The following is a 17084-nucleotide window of genomic DNA, read 5'->3' as shown; positions in this document are numbered from 1 at the left end:
AATAAATAAAAAAAATAAAAAAAAAATAAAAAGTAAAAAAATAAAAAATTCCAAGAATAATTTGTTGCATTTATATTGTTCCTAAAAAAGTGGTAATTTTATAACTATTTACCTATAGGTGGTGTGTAAAATCATCAATAGTTTATCAATAACAATCAAGACCTACTTTTACATTCTCTAATCTTCATATTGTGTCATCTTGACAATTAAAAAATATTTCATTTTTTTTTAATTTTAAAATTTATTTTTATTTAATTTCAATATGAATTTAGTATATTAAAATATACACTCAAAAATACATAAAAAGATATAAAAAAAAAAAAAAACTTTATAAGTGATTAAACTTTTATTTATATTTTATATGACTAACTATTAAAAATAAGTTTTATGGCTTCTTTCCTCTTGGTGGACGACAGAATTGAATTCCAAACAAGTCTTTTTCACAATCTGTAGATACAATACACCAAACACGGCCACACTTTTTCATACAGACACCATCATGATTACATGTATATCCAGATGGACACTTTATTCCTGTACATCTATTTACATTTGTAGGAAGTTTACCAGTTGTAGCATATCCAGTCAATCTTCTCATCTCGTCTTGTTGTTGTGCTAATCTGGCATCTTCTCTTTTTTGATATGGAGATTTCCATTCATCACCTTCCAAAACATCATGAATTTGTTCAATTTCATTTATATCTTTAATTTCATAATCCTGAAAAACCTCTAATTATAATAATAATAATAATAATAATAATAATAATAATAATAATAATAATAATAATAATAATAATAATAATAATAATAATAATAATAATAATAATAATAATAATTTAAATGATGATTAGTAAGATTTTAATCAAATTTTAGAAATAATAAAAAAAAAAAAAATTTTAACACTAAAAAATTTACCAGCATTTATAATCATTAAATCTAAACACAATAATAATAATAAAGAAAAAAGTATAATAATAAATTTATTTTTCATTTTTTAAAAAAAACTCTTTTTTAATCTAAATTTAAAAGTGTATTAAAAAATAAAAAATTATAATAGTTTATATTTAAATTTTATTTATACATTTAAAAATAAAATAAAATAAAAAAATTAAAATTAAATAAAAAAATAAAATTATAATAAAAAAATATTTAAATAATAAAATATGTTGATAAGGAATTATAATTTTTTTTATTATAAATTATTATTATTAATGCCCACGATTATTATTTTCTTTATTTTATTATTATTTCTTAATTTTTTTTTTTTTTTTTATTTAAAAAAAGTTGTAATTTGATCTATTATTTTAATTTTTCGAATTTTTCATGTTTTTTGGGAAACTGACACAACCCCTTTATATAAAAAGATTTTTTTACCATTATTATTGTTTTTATTATTTGTATCATACTCTTCTTCCAATTAAATAAAATAATAATTTTTTTAATTTTTTTTTTTTTTTTTGGGATGATTTATGTAACACACCCAAAACTATTTTGGTTTACAAATTTAACCACTAAACACACACTAATACTGTTTTTCCTCAATGAATTATTTATTTTGTGTAATTTCAAAATTAATATTTAAAAAAGGTTACTTAATATACCCTATATATAAAATCTTGAAATATCAAAAAAAGTTTACATAAAAATAATTAAAAATAACTGCCACAATCAATATTTATATATATATAATATAATATAAATATATAAATATGTCTTTTTTTTATTTTATATTATATTAAATTTATTTTTGAGTGGAAAGTTTTAAAAATAAATTTTTTTTTTTTTTAAAATAAACAAAAAATATTTTATAATGAATAAGTAGATAAAAATAATAATAATAAAAATTGAATAATCATACATTAATTTTAATTTTGAAAAAATTAGAAATTAGAAATCAATTTAGTTTTTATTATGTTTATGTTTATGTTCATTTCCTTCCTCCTCTAATTCTTTCTCTGATTCAGCAATTGAATGTTTTCTTTTTTCTCCAATATTAATTGAATTTATTTCATTTGTTTCTGTAGTTGTAGTTGTTGTTGTTGATGTTGATGTTGATGTTGATGTTGTCGATAATGTTGGTGATGTTATTGGATTTGTAATATTTGTGATTGGTTGTGGAATTTTTGAAGTAGTTGTTGGTTCAGTATTTTTTAAAGTTGATCTAATTAATCTATTAACTTCTGTTTTAATTAAATAGTCATTATATACACCAAACATTGATTCTACTGTTTTTTCTTGTACAGCTATATAAATATTTAAATTTCAATATATTAATAAATAAAATAAAAAAAATTATTATTATTATTTTTTTTTTTTTTTTTTTTTTTTTTTTTTTAATTACTTACAAGATTCATAAATGAAATCAATGTCATCATAACCACAATCAAATAATACTAAAGGTACCTCAGAGGCCATTTCATAAGGTGGTTTTGTAATAGTTTTATTTGTATCTAATAATTGAGTGATTAATGATATATTTGCTTTCTTTTGACCAATTAAAAATAAAACTGCCATCATACAACGTATTTGATGCCATAAGAATGCAAATCCTTTAATTGTTGCAACGTATAATTCACTATTTTCAACTTTTTCAATATCAAATTGTAATATAACTCTCATAAATGATTTAACATTTACATCAATCTTACAAAAGTTTATATAATTATGTTCACCTAAATATAATTTACTTGCTTCTTTCATTAACTAAAATAATAATAATAATAATAATAATAATAATAATAATAATAATAATAATAATAATAATAATAATAATAATAATAATAAAAATAATAAAATAAATGCTAATATTAATATTATTCCATCTATTTTTTTTTAAAAAAAAAATAAATAAATAATTAATAATAATAATTATTAAATATTACATTTAAATCTAAACCATTTGGATTAAAGAAATATTTATAAGTTCTTGATAATGTACTAAATCTAGCATTGAAATGAAATGGAACAGGTGCCCATGCCAAAATTCTAATTTCTGGTGGTAATACACCATTTAACATTTTAATGTATGGTAATTCTTCATCATCTTCAATTGATTTTTTATTACCTTTTCTAGCTTTCTCATTATCATTATTCTTTGTTAATTCTGTTTTATTTGATTTAGTTCTATTTGAAATTGGCCCACCTGATTGATCTTTTGGGGGAATTATACCTTCACCTTCTTTTAAATTTGATCTAACATAAAGTGAAATAACTTGACCATATGCTGATACACCTTTATCAGTTCTACCTGATCTAAAAATAAAAATAAAAATAAAAATAAAACACACACACACAAATAAAGATATTAATAAAATTTTATCTATTTTTTAAAAAAAAAAAAAAAAAATTTTGCATACTTAAAATAATTTGCAGTTTTAATATCTGGTATTAAACTTGTTTTTAAAAATGCTTTAATTAAATAATTTTCAATTGTTTCTTCAGAACAATCTTGTGCTGCAAAACCAAAAAATGGCCAACCAACATATGATAATTTAAATGCAACATGTCTTTTATAACATTTATCGAAATTAATATTTGATTGTTTATTTCTATTTTTTTTTTTCTTTTTACCTTCTGTATTCTCTACACCATTATTTTTAAAAATATTTTTTGATTGTTGTTGTTTCTTTTCATTCTCTTGAACAATTAAATTTATTAATTCATCTTTTGATAATGTTGATAAATATTCTTTATCATTTAATTTTTGTGTTGTTGTTGTTGTCGTTTTTTTTGGGGAAGAGTTAATTGTTTCTTTTTCCATCCTTCACTAAAAGAAAAATAAAAAAAAAAATAAAAAAAATTAAAAAACGAAATGAAAAAAATAGAAAAAAATAATGCAAAAATAATCTTTTTTTTTATTTTTAAATTTATGAAAGATTTAATGAAAATGGAATCCATAAAAAATAAAAAAAATGAATACAAATAATTTAAAAAAAAGATTTTTTATTTTTTTTTAAAAAAAAAATGGGTGAATTAAAGTTTTATTTAATCAGTGCTTGGTTTACGACATAATAAGAAGAACATTGGGGAGAAAATTTGTTTTTCACCACCTTGGACTAAGAAGGTAGCAGCATTTTGTAACCAAACGTTGGTGTTGTATGAACCAGCTGGAGCTAATTTGACAATTTCCAAGAGTTGAGTGAATTTACCAGTTAAGTAACGACCGACACCAGTGTGGAGGAAACCAGTGATAGAGACACCACTTGATAATGGTAAGTACCATGGGAGTTCAGAGGTTTCAGCAACATCGAAAGCAGTGATAACTTCGAAACCAGCAGCTTTGGCAGCATTGATGATTTCAGCTGGTTTGACAAGATCTGGGAGACCATTACCTAATTCAATTTGTTTTTTGATGTTGACTTCAACTGGGTCTTCTGGGTTGAATTTGTTGGTCATAATCCATTCATAACCACCGAATAAACCGCCTGGTTTAACGATACGGAAGACTTCCTTGTAGAGACCAACGAGATCTGGGGCGTGACAAGTGGCTTCGATTTGGTAGGCACAATCGTAGGTGTTATCTTCGACTGGGACGTGCATGAAATCGGCTTTGATGAATGAACATAAGTGGGAGAGACCAGCACTTTCATTTAAACGTTTACCACGTTGGATTTGGTATTCGTTGTTGTTGAGACCGACAACGTTGGCACCAGAGAAACGGGCAATGGTTCTCATTGGACCACCAACACCACAACCGATATCGATGACTTTCATACCTGGGAAGAGACCAAGTTGATGGGCCATGTACATTTCGTGACGAGCAATTGAGGCTTCGAATGATTCATACTTATGACGAGTGGCAAAATGGAAAGATTGACCCCAACCAAATTCATAGAAATCAGTGGCTAAATCGTAGAAAGTGTTGACCATATGGGTGTAATTGTTCTTACGGGCTTGGATGGCTTTGTCATCGTTACCTTTGAAGAGTTCTTTGTAACCATTTAAAGTATCATCGACTTTATCGTTACGAGAGACGGCATCTTTTTCTTTACGAGAGATGGCAACAATTCTGGAAAGATCACCTTCCATAGCACGTTGTTGAGTATTCATTTTTGAGTTTTTTTTTTTTTTTATAGAAAAAAATTGATATTTATTCTTTTTTTATTTTAATTGGTTAATCGATTATTAGCTGAAAAGTTTTAATTTATTATATAAATAATTATTGGTTGAAATTAAATTTATCTCGAAATCTTTTTTATTGATTATTATGAAAATAAAATTTAATTGTAATTTTAATAATTATTTGTTATGTTGGATTATAACTTTCGAATTGATTGACTGTATTAAGAATGATAGAAAAAAAAAAATGAAAAAAATTTTTTTTTGAATTTAAACAAAAAATTTTACGCTCGTCTTCAAAATAAAAAAAAAAAAAAAAAAAAAAAAATTTAATTCAAAAAAATTATTTATTTAAAAAGTAAAATATCTGAAAATCAACTCTCGCTATTCACCTAATTACAAAACCCACCAAAAAAAAAAAAAAAAAAGCCGAGATAGATTTTGATTTTTTTTTATGAGTGAAAAAAAAAAAATAATAAAAAAAAAAAAAATAAAATAAAAAAAAAAAAGTGATCATGTGGCTTTTTATAAAGGGAAGTTGCTTTTTTAAAAAAAAAAAAAATAAAAGAAAATAAAAATAAAAAAAAGTGAAAAATTAGGCAATAGAAAATATCATTGCTTTTTGGGCATTGGTAGAACCATTTTTTTTTTTTTTTTTTTTTTTTTATATCTCCTCTACATTTTTTTTTATTTTTAATTATTTTTTTTTTTTTTTATATCTCTTTTGATGAATTTTTAAAAATAGGTTATTATTTTTTTTTTTTTTTCTTTATTCATCTCTTTTGATGAATTTTTTAAAATAGATTTTTTTTTTTTTTCTTTTTTTTTTTTTAATCAAAATTTAAAATTTAAAAAAAAAAATGAAAAAATAATTAAAATGTTAAATAAAAAATTAAAAATTAATCATTTTATTGATAATAATAATTATGATGAAAATAATGAAAAATTATTTTGGAAAGTTTATAAAAATAAATATTTATTAAAAAACATTTGGAAACATGCTAGATTATTTGGTAATGTTTATTATTTAACAAAATATATTTATTTTGAACAAGATTCTCTTTTGAATTATCCATATTGGTCTTATATTACAGTGATTGCATTAGTTGGTGAATTTAATTATCCTTTAAAAAAGATATTGCCACCATACATAACAAGATTAACATTAAGAGAATATTCAAATAATAATGATGATGGTGATCAATCATTACCAGATACAATTAATAATTTAACTATAATGGATAAATTACCAACAAATAGTGGTAATAATAAATCGAAATTAATAATTCCAAAATCAGTTGTTAGATTAGTATTTGGTGGTAGATTTAATCAAGTTATACCAATTGGGTTTATTGTACCAACTATAAAATATTTAAAATTTTGTTATTCATTTGATCAAGAGATAAAACCATTCGTTTTACCATCAACACTTTTACATATTCAATTTGGTAGTAAATGGAATAAATATTTAGAATTTAATTATAATTTACCAATGGGTTTAAAAACTTTAATATTAGGTTCAAATTATAATGGTACAATTAATGGTCCAATCCCAAACTCATTAGAATTGATTCATTTACCTTGGTATCATTTAGATAATATTCATAAAAATATAAATTTATTTAAAAATATAAATTCAAATTCTTTAATTTATATTGGTACAGAATTAATAAAATCAAAAAATATATTTTCATATTTTAAAGATTTGGAAAATAATAATAATAAAGAAGATGAAGATGAAGAAGAAAATGAAATTAATATTGAAAATTTAAATGAAATTAATAAATTAATAATTGCAAGTAAAATTGAAAATTTACCAACAATTTGGCCAAAATCAATAAAAGAGTTAACAATTATTAATGAAATTTCAAATGGTATTAATGGTAAAATTCCTCAAACAATTGAAAAATTGATATTTTTTAGTAGAGAATTCCTTTCAACAAGATTTTTTAATTCAAAATTATTATCAAATGATTTACCAGATACTATTAAAATATTAGATTTAGGTATTCAAATCAAAGTACCTTCAAAATTACCAAATTTAAAAGAATTATATTTTAATCCAAATCTAATGGATTCATCATCATTCAATCTATCATTATTACCATCATCATTGGAAATTTTAAAAAATAATAATCAAAATCAATTTTATCCAATTTCAAAAAAATTATTAAAAAATCATTTTAAAAATTTAAAACAATTAAATGGTTTTTTAATTGTAAATGATAATGATAATGATGATAATGATTCATATGAAGATAATGATAATAATAACATTGAAAATTATACAATTAATAATTTATTAAATGAAATTGATTTAAATAATTTACCAATTAATAATAAATTTAAAAGTTTAGTTATTAAAGGTGATTATAAATTAGAGATTTTAAAATTAATTGATTGTCCAAGTTTAAAAAATTTAGAATTAACATTATTAAATGAAGAATATGAAGATTCATTCACACTATTATTTAGATCATTACCAAAATCAATTGTACATTTAAAAGTTTATTGTGATTTATTTCCAGATTCCCCAATTCAGTCAATAGATATTAATGAAAATTTAACAAATATTGATTTAATATTGGGTGATCCATGGGGTAAACCAATGTCAATAATTGAAATTGATAATTTAACAATTAATAATTTAATAATAAGAACAAATTGTAAATAAATAAAAGTTTTAATCTAAATTATTATTATTATTATTCTTTATTTACAATATATTATTTTTATTTTTTTTTATTCACCCTGTATTTTTGGGTTTTAAAAGCGTTGAAAGTTGGAAGTTGGTTTTCATACTAAAAAAAAAAAAAAAAAAAAAAAAAAAATTGTGTAATCGGCTTGTCAACTTTTTTTTTTTTTTTTTTTTTTTCTTTTTTTTAGGTATGAAAAATACGGGGTGTATTTATTATCACTATTTTTAATCTCTTTTTCTTCTTGATAAACCTGCTACAATTGGTTCATTTGGATTGTAATGTGGTGCTGGTACAATTTTTGCTTTTTTAACTTCTTCAAATCCAAAATTATCCATATCTTCTTTTGCCATTAAATTACTTTTTATTTTTATTTTTATGATATTAGAAAATGTTTGATCATTTTTTTAAAAATTATATATGTAGATAATATATAATACATACTTATCCATTCTACATTTTAAATATTCTTTTGAAAATTCCATACAAAATCTTGATAAACCATTATTTTCACTTAAACAATTTACATATGCCAACATTGGTTTAGAACATTCACTATCATGATCAAGAGGAAAACTTCCCTTATCTGGTGGTGTTGGTTTCTGAATACTTGAGTTATGAGCGAATTGCATTATTTATTGTGCTTGGTGTGATATATTAAATGTAAATAAACGAATCATAAATTTTTTCATTTTTTTTTTTTTTAATTTTTTTTTTTATTTTTTATTTTATTTTTTATTTTTAATTTTTTAATTTTTTTTTTTTTGACGCGATCAAAACAATTACTGGTGCTTTGGTAAAAAATTAAAAAACAAATCTTTTTTTAAAATAAAATTTATAATAATAAAAAAAAAAAAAATAATAAATAATTATTTATTTTTAGACTTTGTTAATTTTTACTATTTATTTATTTATTTATTTATTTATTTTTTGATCAGACTATGATCTTTCACCTTTTCTTTTATAATTTTTTAATTTTTATTTATTTATTTTTTATAAATTATATTTTTAATACAATCTTGATTTAAAATAATATTAGAACTAAATTTAAAAATTCTATTTAAAATTAAAGTTTCAAATGATTTTGGAAATTCAAGTGATTTTAAATCAATATGATATGGATATTTTTTAGAGTCCAATTCAAAGGTTTTCAAAGATTCAAATTTATTAAAACCAATTGATTCTAATGGGACTTTAAAATTTGAACCAAATCTTAAAACTTGTAAACTTTTAATTGGAATTGTTGTATGATCAACTAATCGATTAAAATAATCACCAAATATTAATTCCTTTAATTCACAACCTGGTGGAATTGAATCTTTTAAAAAAGGTTGATTATAGTTTGTACCAAATTTTAAAAATGTTAATGATTTAGGTAAAATATTTGGTAATATAATTTCATTGAAATAATATCCAAATGTAATTGATGTAATATTACATAATGATGATGATGATGATGATGCTGGTGGTTTTAAAGGAAAAAAAAAACCAGGTTTAAAACCATCACTAAAATTTGAACCAATTGATAATGATTTAATTGATTTTGGAAAAAAGCAATTATCATCATTTTTAAATATTTTTGGTATTGAAGCTAATTTAAAACCTTCACATTTTAACTCTGTTAATGAATTTGGAAATGTATCATATAAGATTGAAACACCTTTATAGTCAGGTCTAAAAGCTGGGTTGATTATTAAAGTTTTTAAATTTCTTGGTATTATTGAATTATCAACTACTGGGTTACCAAGATTTGCAATTGAAAGAAAAGTGACATTAGGTGGTATTGAATTTGGTTCAAGTAAAACATTTTGATGTGAAAGTGATAAATGAGTTAAATTAATTAATGATAATAGCTTATTAGAGTAAAATGTCATTGAATAACCACTTGAGAATACTAATTTCTCTAATGAAGTTGGTAAAACATTTTCATTTAAAATTTGACTATAACTACCTAAATCCAAAGTTTTAAGATTCTTTGGAAATAAATTTTGAATTAAAATTGAATCACTATTTGCCCTCCACGTTGGAATTATTTTTAAATTGGTAATATTTTCATTCTCTGAAAATTTTAAATAATTTACTAAAGAGAAATCTCTTATAAAATAATAATTACTTGAAATTGTAATTTTTTTAATTGATTTTGGTATTGGTATTTTTAAATCATATGGGAATTGTTTAATTGAATTCACAGTATTTGGTAATTTATTGATATCGGTTAATAGTGGAGGAGCATTATATCTATATGGTGGAAATTTAATTTTTTCAATTAATGTATTTTCAAAGATACTTGATGAAACATTATTAAAAATTCCATCCTTTAAATTTATAATCCTAACCATTGGATACTCGCTTAAATCACCATCCTTTAATAATTGATTACCTTGGTAATCAATTTCTAAAACGAATTCCTTTTCTTTATATCTTTTAAAATCTCTATAATCTAGGAATTTCACTTTTTTATTCTTTTCATATAATATTCTAAATTTAGTAATTATAAATCTTAAATATTGATTTCTCCAAATTTTAAAAAATAATTTGTCATTATTCATTTTTATTTTTATTTTTATTTTTATTATGAAGAATTTTGCTTTAATAGTTTTTTTTTTTTATTTTTTTTTTTTTTTTTTTTTAAAAAAAATCTTTTTTTTTCAGTATTTTTTATTTTTTTTTTATTTTATTTGCCAATTAGTTTTTATTTTTTTTTATTTTTTTTCTCTGTGTTTTTATATATGTTGACACAATTTTTAAATATTTTAATATGAGAAGAGATTTTAGAACAGCTTATTTAAATGCATTAGGATTTAAAGGTGGATCTCAATTAAAAACATCATTAGAAGCAATTTTTGAACATAGAGTAATAGGTAAATTTTTCATGTTTATATTAATTACACTACACACACATACACCCACCCCTATGGATTATATTAATATTGTTTTTAATAGATTTAGGTAAATTAAAGAAAATTTGTAATTTATTTGATATACCAAATCAATATAGATCAAAGGTTTGGAGGATATTATTAGGAGTAACATCATCATATCAAGAATCATGGGATTTAGTATTAGAACAACGTACGATTGAATATGAGGATATTAAAGATGCAGTTTTAAGTGTAAAAAGAAATTTAACAGTACCATTGAATTCATTTTATTCAAGTTGGAAAGAAAACTCTCAAAGTACTGATGAACAAGTTATTAAAAATGCAATACAATTAGCTTCAACTGGTTTAACAATTATATACACTACAAAAGAACAATACTTTAATTATCAAAATTCATTATATTATATTGCAACTGCTGCTAATCTTAATCAAGCAAATAATAATATACAAAATAACCAAAATAATAATCAAAACCATAATACTAATACTAATAATAATACTAATAATCAAATTAGTAATCATAATAATAATAATAATAGCAATAATCACTATCAACATAATAATACCCATCACAATAATCAACATAATCAACATAATCAAAACTCAACATCATTTCAAAAGAAACCTCAAATGGATTTATCATTTTCTATATTTGATCTTCAAAAAGCGAATAGTAACGATAATAAGAATAATAATAATAATAATAAAAATAATAATAATAATAATAATAATAATTTTAATCATAATAGTGGTATTAGTAAACATGATTTAGATGATTTAATAAAAAGATATACAACCCAAATGAATGTAAATAATAATAATAAATCAAATTTACAAGAATTTCAAGTTGATGAAACATTAAGATCAATGGCAGAGGTTTTTTGTTACGTTTGTGAATCTGAAGTTGATGCATATTGGTGTTTAAATAATTTTTTAAATTTACCTTTAAAACAATATGGTCATAAGGTAAATTATTATTATTTATTATTTATTTATTATTTATAAATATATATATATATATATTTTTTTTTTTTACTTTCTCACACTAAATTTTAATATAACAATTAATCACTCACTGTATTATATATATTTTATTTTATTTTATTTTATTTTATTAATTATTTTTATTATTTTATTTATTATTTTTAGGATATAGGACTTTGTCATCAAATTAATAGTTTAACTAGATTATTAGAAATTCATGATAGGGGATTAAGTTTTCATTTTAAACATCATAAAATACATGTTGACATGTTTAGTACAGTTTGGTTTAAGAGCTTTTTTACATGTTGTTTCCCAACAAATTCAATGGATAGAATATGGGATAGAATTATTGGTGTTTCTTTGGATTACATGGCTTATATTTCTTTAGCGATACTTCAATCAAAAAAACCTTTAATTTTGGATAAAACAAATAAAACCGACATTTTAAATTATTTATTGAATGTAAGTTATATTATTTTTATTATTATTTTTTTATTATAGAAAGGTTGTTTAAAAAAAAAAATAACAATAATTTATATTTATTATTAAAATAATAATAATAATAATAATAATACTAAATTATTTTTTATTAACCTTTCATTGGGTTCTATCATTTTTATTTTTATTATAATCTAGATTAAAGATTTGAATGTAGATATGATTTTAGAAAAGTCTGTAGAGTTATTTGGTGTTAGTGTTAATGAAGAAACTGATCCCGATGAATAGTAAATTAAATTGTCATTATTGTAAATATAGAATCAATCATCTCCATTTTCTCTCTCTCACTCTCTCTCACTCTCTCCCCCACAATTAACAAAAACATAAACGTATATTATCTCAAAAATATCATTAAATATAAATATGTTTATATGGTTAATAAATATATTTACGTTTGTATATATATTTGTACAATAGTTAATAAATAAAAAGTATTTACCTTTTTTTTTTTTTTTATTATTTTATATTTTTAGTATTATTTTTATTTTTTTTTTATTTTTTTTTTCATTACTATTGATTTATCTTTATTTAATCTTGTTATTATAAGAAGAAACTGTTTTTAATACAATTCCATATATGGAATACTGAAAGAGGGGTTATTTTTTATTTTTTATTTTAATTTTTTTTTTTTTTTCCATCTAAAAGATTGATTATATTTTTTAGTAAGTAGTAGTTTTTTAAATTTATAATACTTAACTTTCCCACATAAATAAAATTATTTAAATTTAAATTGTAATTAAATTCTTTTTTTTTGTTCATATTGCAAGTAACTTTGTATTTTAAGGAAACAAAAAAAAATACAATTGCACAAATACTATCTACCCCACACATTCCAAAACTTTCACTCTTAAACACTAACCCATTTTCCTTTTTTTTTTTTGTTTTAAAATTATATTTTTTAAATTATTATTATTATTTTTATTTTTATTTTTATTTTTTTAAATTATTATAATAAAAAAGTATTTTTTTTTAAAAAAATAATAATAATAATAATTATTATTATTATTTTTAAAATCAGATAATAAAATAAAAAAATAAAAAAAAAAAAAAAAAAAAAAAAAAAAAATAATTAAACATTTAAAATTATTATATTTATTTATTTTAAAAATATAAAAGGAAATTAGAACATACAAATACATGTTTGTACATTTGAAAAAAAAATTATAAATTAAACTCAATTTAATTTATATAGGCAAAGATTTAAAAAAAAAAAAAAATTCTTTAAAAAAATGTTTAGGTGCATTATAATAATATTTATTTTTATATTTTATATAAAAAACATTATCGCAATATGTCCATTAAATTATTATAAAAATGATGGTAATTGTACTAGTACCGAAAAAGGGCTTTCATCATTAAAAATTATTTATGTATGTTTTTTTATTTTTATTTTTTTTTTAAAAAAAAAAGATTCAAAAAATTAAATCGGTGTGGTAAAAAAAAAAGAAACAACTCATTAATTTTTTTATTTTTTTACCTTTTTTTTTTACCTTTTTTTTTTTTCACCTTTTTTTTTTAAGTGTAATTTTAAAAATACATCAACAAACAAAAAATCAATTTTAAGTGTTTTAAAGAATCCAATTGAAGATTTTTCAAATATTACATTTCCAAAAATAAATGAAGGTGATCAAAGTACATTTTTAAATTTTTTACCAAGATATCCAGAGAGTGATGAAGAAACATGTAAGAATCTAATAATTAATGGTGGTGATATGAAATATTTATCAATTTTTAAAACACAAACTATTGATTTATTTGAAACTCAAAAAAGGTACTTATGTGATAATGATATTATAAAATATGAATATTTCTATTTAGAAAATCAATCACCATGTCAATATATTTCATATGATTATTATTATCCACCAATTTCAAAATTGTATAATTATATGTGTCCAGAACATGATCTAGAAGATTTCACCAATATATTATCATTAACACCAAATAGTAAATGTCCATCAACTGAAATATATGATCAATCGATTGATTTAGGTTCAAAAATTACATTTCCTGATACTTGTTCAATAATTTGTCAACATGGTGATTGTATTAATTCAAAATGCGAATGTCATTCAAATTGGAATGGTGAAAATTGTAATTTAAAATGTAATTATAATTTATTTATTTTTAAAAAAAAAAGGAAAAAAAAAAAAAAAAAATATACATGCATAATCTAATTTTAATTTAATTTTTTATAGCATGTGAAATTGATAATGATTGTTCAGAATTACCAAATAATTTTTGTTCAAATAATATTTGTAAATGTAAAGAAGGTTTTATTGATAATAATACTGGTATTTGTATTGACGAGAATGAATGTTTAACAAAGAAACCATGTGATTCAAAATTCTCAACATGTGTTAATTCAATTGGTTCATTTAAATGTAACTGTAATCAAGGTTTTATGAAATATCAATCAGTGAATTCAGCAACATGTTTAAATATTACTAGTACATCAATAAATCAACAAAATGAAACTTTTATTTGTAATAAAGAAACAGGTGCTTGTGATTGTAAAGATGGTTTTAAATATTTAAATTCAAATTGTGTTGATATAGATGAATGTTTATTAATGAAGCCACCAACAGAAGATGCAACAACAACATCAATACAATGTCCACTTAATAGTATTTGTGAGAATTTATATGGATCTTATAGATGTAAATGTGAAATTGATTATATTTATTATAATGATAGTTGTATTAAATCCCCAACATTTTCAAATATAAAATTAAGTTCAACAATTAAAGGATTATTATCAATGAGAGTTGAAACCTCAAATTTAGATTTTACAAATATATTTAAATCAGTAGTAGTTGGTGGTGGTGGTAGTGGTAGTGGTAGTGACTATTTGAAATGTAATAATATGACAATGGAATTTAACCAAACCAATGGTAATAGTATGATTAGTTGTATTTTAGAAAGTGGAATAAATTATAATGGTTTATCATTATCTATTCAATTATATGATAATAGTATTAAAAAGATTGTTGATAAATTATCAATACCATTTATAAAATCAATTGAAAAATCTCCAACTTTGGGTGGAATTATTAAATTGAATGTAAACTATTATAAGAATTTCACTCAATCCGATAGTGTAATCATATCAATTAATAATAAAATCGTACCAATTAAATCAATTAAAAGAAATATATTTTCAATTGATATTGAAAGAGGATCAGGTTCAAATTTACCTCTTTCATTAATTGTTAATGACGAATTGTCAACAGATTCACTAGTATTTCAATATCAAGAACCATTCATTGAAAATTATACAACCGTTGGTTTTAAAATGGGTGGTTATATCACAATATATGGTAATAACTTTGGTAATGATACATCACTAATTTCAGTAATATTAAAAGATAAACAAGATAAAAAACCAATTCAATGTTTAAATTTACAATTATTAAAATTTGATACAACAATTAAATGTTTATTACCGCCATCTGTAATTAATAATAATAATAATAATAACAGTTCAATATCATCATCATCATCATCTTCTTCTTCTTCTTCAACAACAACAACAACAAATTCAAACGATATGATTGATATTGATGAAATTGATATTGAAAAATTAATTTGGGTTACAGTAAATAATTTAACATCAAAAGATTTAATATTTTTTTATTATGATTTAGATGATAAATACTATAATTGTGATGCATTAACAACTTGTTCAAATCATGGTCAATGTCAATTTGGTCAATGTGTTTGTAATCAAGGTTGGTCAGGTCCAAATTGTAATGTTCCAGTTTTATTAAACTCTCCCAATGATAATGTATCAAGTGAGCCAAAGAAACCATTAATTCAAGATTTCAATACAAATGATCCATTACAAAAAATTAAAACTGATAATGGTACAATCTTCTTATTTGGTATAAAGAATTTAATTGAATATACATTTGATGGTGAAATAGTTGAAAAGGTAGATTTATCAATTCAAGCTGATTGGAAAGTCGGTGAAACTATTATTGATCCGGATTTCGGTATAATTAAAAACTATACTAGTATCTTATTCAATTATGCAAAGATTACCTTAGTATTTGTTGAACCATTGTCATTGAGAAATCAAAGCAATAATGAAAATTTTAAAAATTATAATTCAAAATATTTACCATTAGAATATGGTAGTATAAGATTATTAATAAATATTAATGACTGGCCATTCCAAGAACGTACAAATTACTTAGATATTGTTATGGAAAGTACAAATATTATTAAAGATAAATCAAGACCATTATGTCGTACAACTTCATTCACTAGATTTAGTCAAACTCCTTGGGTTTTTGAAAAAGATAATAATAACAATAACAATTCAAATACAAATTCAAATAATAATAATAATAATAATAATAATAATAATAATAATAATAATAATAATAATAATAATTATAATTATTTAAATTCAAAAAAATTAAATTCAACCGAAATTATTTGGTATTTAACTACAAATGATTATGTTTCATTATATGTTCAATTTATTAATAAGATTAAAATTGATAATAATATTAGAACAATTAAAATTTTAAAGAAATCAGTAACTCATGGAAATAGCACAGTGAATGTAATTTTAAGAATTCCATACTTTAATCAATCAATTTCATTCAATCCAACTGATTATAAAATCATTTCAAATGATCAACCATATATAAATACAAATTTAACTTGTGTTGTACCACCTGAACCAACAAATAATAATAAATTAATACTTTCAGCTGTTGGATTTTTAGTTGGTCTATTAGCATTATTTACCGCTATCTCTTTATCTTGGTATATTATTAGAAAAAAGAATTTAAAAAAATTAAATAACCAAAAACAGTCAACTGATTTTGAATCAACAATAATACCACCACCACCACCAATAACAACAACAATAATTGAATCAATTTCAACACCATCACCACCAACTATAACACCACAATAATAATAATAATAAAACAAATTAAAAAAAAAAATA

The 17084-nt window shown here is 20.9% G+C and overlaps 8 protein-coding genes across 8 annotated transcripts; 3 read left to right on the top strand and 5 right to left on the bottom strand.

Moving 5' to 3' along the window:
- Nucleotides 1-385: 385 nt before the first annotated feature.
- DDB_G0288911 (hypothetical protein) lies at nt 386-991 on the bottom strand (the record flags this gene model as incomplete). The annotated part of the gene is made up of 2 exons (XM_631391.1): nt 386-729; nt 916-991. The coding sequence occupies 2 exons, from the start codon at nt 989-991 to the stop codon at nt 386-388; spliced, it is 420 nt and encodes a 139-aa protein (XP_636483.1).
- A 908-nt stretch (nt 992-1899) lies between these two features.
- pus3 (tRNA pseudouridylate synthase) lies at nt 1900-3760 on the bottom strand (the record flags this gene model as incomplete). The annotated part of the gene is made up of 4 exons (XM_631390.1): nt 1900-2243; nt 2346-2703; nt 2883-3252; nt 3357-3760. 4 exons carry the CDS (start codon nt 3758-3760, stop codon nt 1900-1902), a joined length of 1476 nt encoding a protein of 491 aa, XP_636482.1.
- Nucleotides 3761-3984: 224 nt separating this feature from the next.
- smt1 (hypothetical protein) lies at nt 3985-5049 on the bottom strand (the record flags this gene model as incomplete). The annotated part of the gene is made up of 1 exon (XM_631389.1): nt 3985-5049. The coding sequence occupies one exon, from the start codon at nt 5047-5049 to the stop codon at nt 3985-3987; it is 1065 nt and encodes a 354-aa protein (XP_636481.1).
- Nucleotides 5050-5935: 886 nt separating this feature from the next.
- On the top strand, nt 5936-7732 carry DDB_G0288905 (hypothetical protein; the record flags this gene model as incomplete). The annotated part of the gene is made up of 1 exon (XM_631388.1): nt 5936-7732. One exon carries the CDS (start codon nt 5936-5938, stop codon nt 7730-7732), a length of 1797 nt encoding a protein of 598 aa, XP_636480.1.
- Nucleotides 7733-7981: 249 nt separating this feature from the next.
- On the bottom strand, nt 7982-8386 carry DDB_G0288903 (hypothetical protein; the record flags this gene model as incomplete). The annotated part of the gene is made up of 2 exons (XM_631387.1): nt 7982-8114; nt 8199-8386. 2 exons carry the CDS (start codon nt 8384-8386, stop codon nt 7982-7984), a joined length of 321 nt encoding a protein of 106 aa, XP_636479.1.
- A 354-nt stretch (nt 8387-8740) lies between these two features.
- On the bottom strand, nt 8741-10303 carry DDB_G0288901 (hypothetical protein; the record flags this gene model as incomplete). The annotated part of the gene is made up of 1 exon (XM_631386.1): nt 8741-10303. One exon carries the CDS (start codon nt 10301-10303, stop codon nt 8741-8743), a length of 1563 nt encoding a protein of 520 aa, XP_636478.1.
- Nucleotides 10304-10512: 209 nt separating this feature from the next.
- On the top strand, nt 10513-12346 carry DDB_G0288949 (hypothetical protein; the record flags this gene model as incomplete). The annotated part of the gene is made up of 5 exons (XM_631385.1): nt 10513-10615; nt 10698-11602; nt 11786-12082; nt 12122-12125; nt 12264-12346. The coding sequence occupies 5 exons, from the start codon at nt 10513-10515 to the stop codon at nt 12344-12346; spliced, it is 1392 nt and encodes a 463-aa protein (XP_636477.1).
- Nucleotides 12347-13347: 1001 nt separating this feature from the next.
- On the top strand, nt 13348-17051 carry DDB_G0288955 (hypothetical protein; the record flags this gene model as incomplete). The annotated part of the gene is made up of 3 exons (XM_631384.1): nt 13348-13488; nt 13639-14224; nt 14317-17051. 3 exons carry the CDS (start codon nt 13348-13350, stop codon nt 17049-17051), a joined length of 3462 nt encoding a protein of 1153 aa, XP_636476.1.
- Between the last annotated feature and the right edge of the window lie 33 nt (nt 17052-17084).

Source organism: Dictyostelium discoideum, assembly GCF_000004695.1.
Source record: "Dictyostelium discoideum AX4 chromosome 5 chromosome, whole genome shotgun sequence".
Taxonomy (NCBI): domain Eukaryota; phylum Evosea; class Eumycetozoa; order Dictyosteliales; family Dictyosteliaceae; genus Dictyostelium; species Dictyostelium discoideum.
This window is presented reverse-complemented; position numbering and strand designations above follow the sequence as displayed.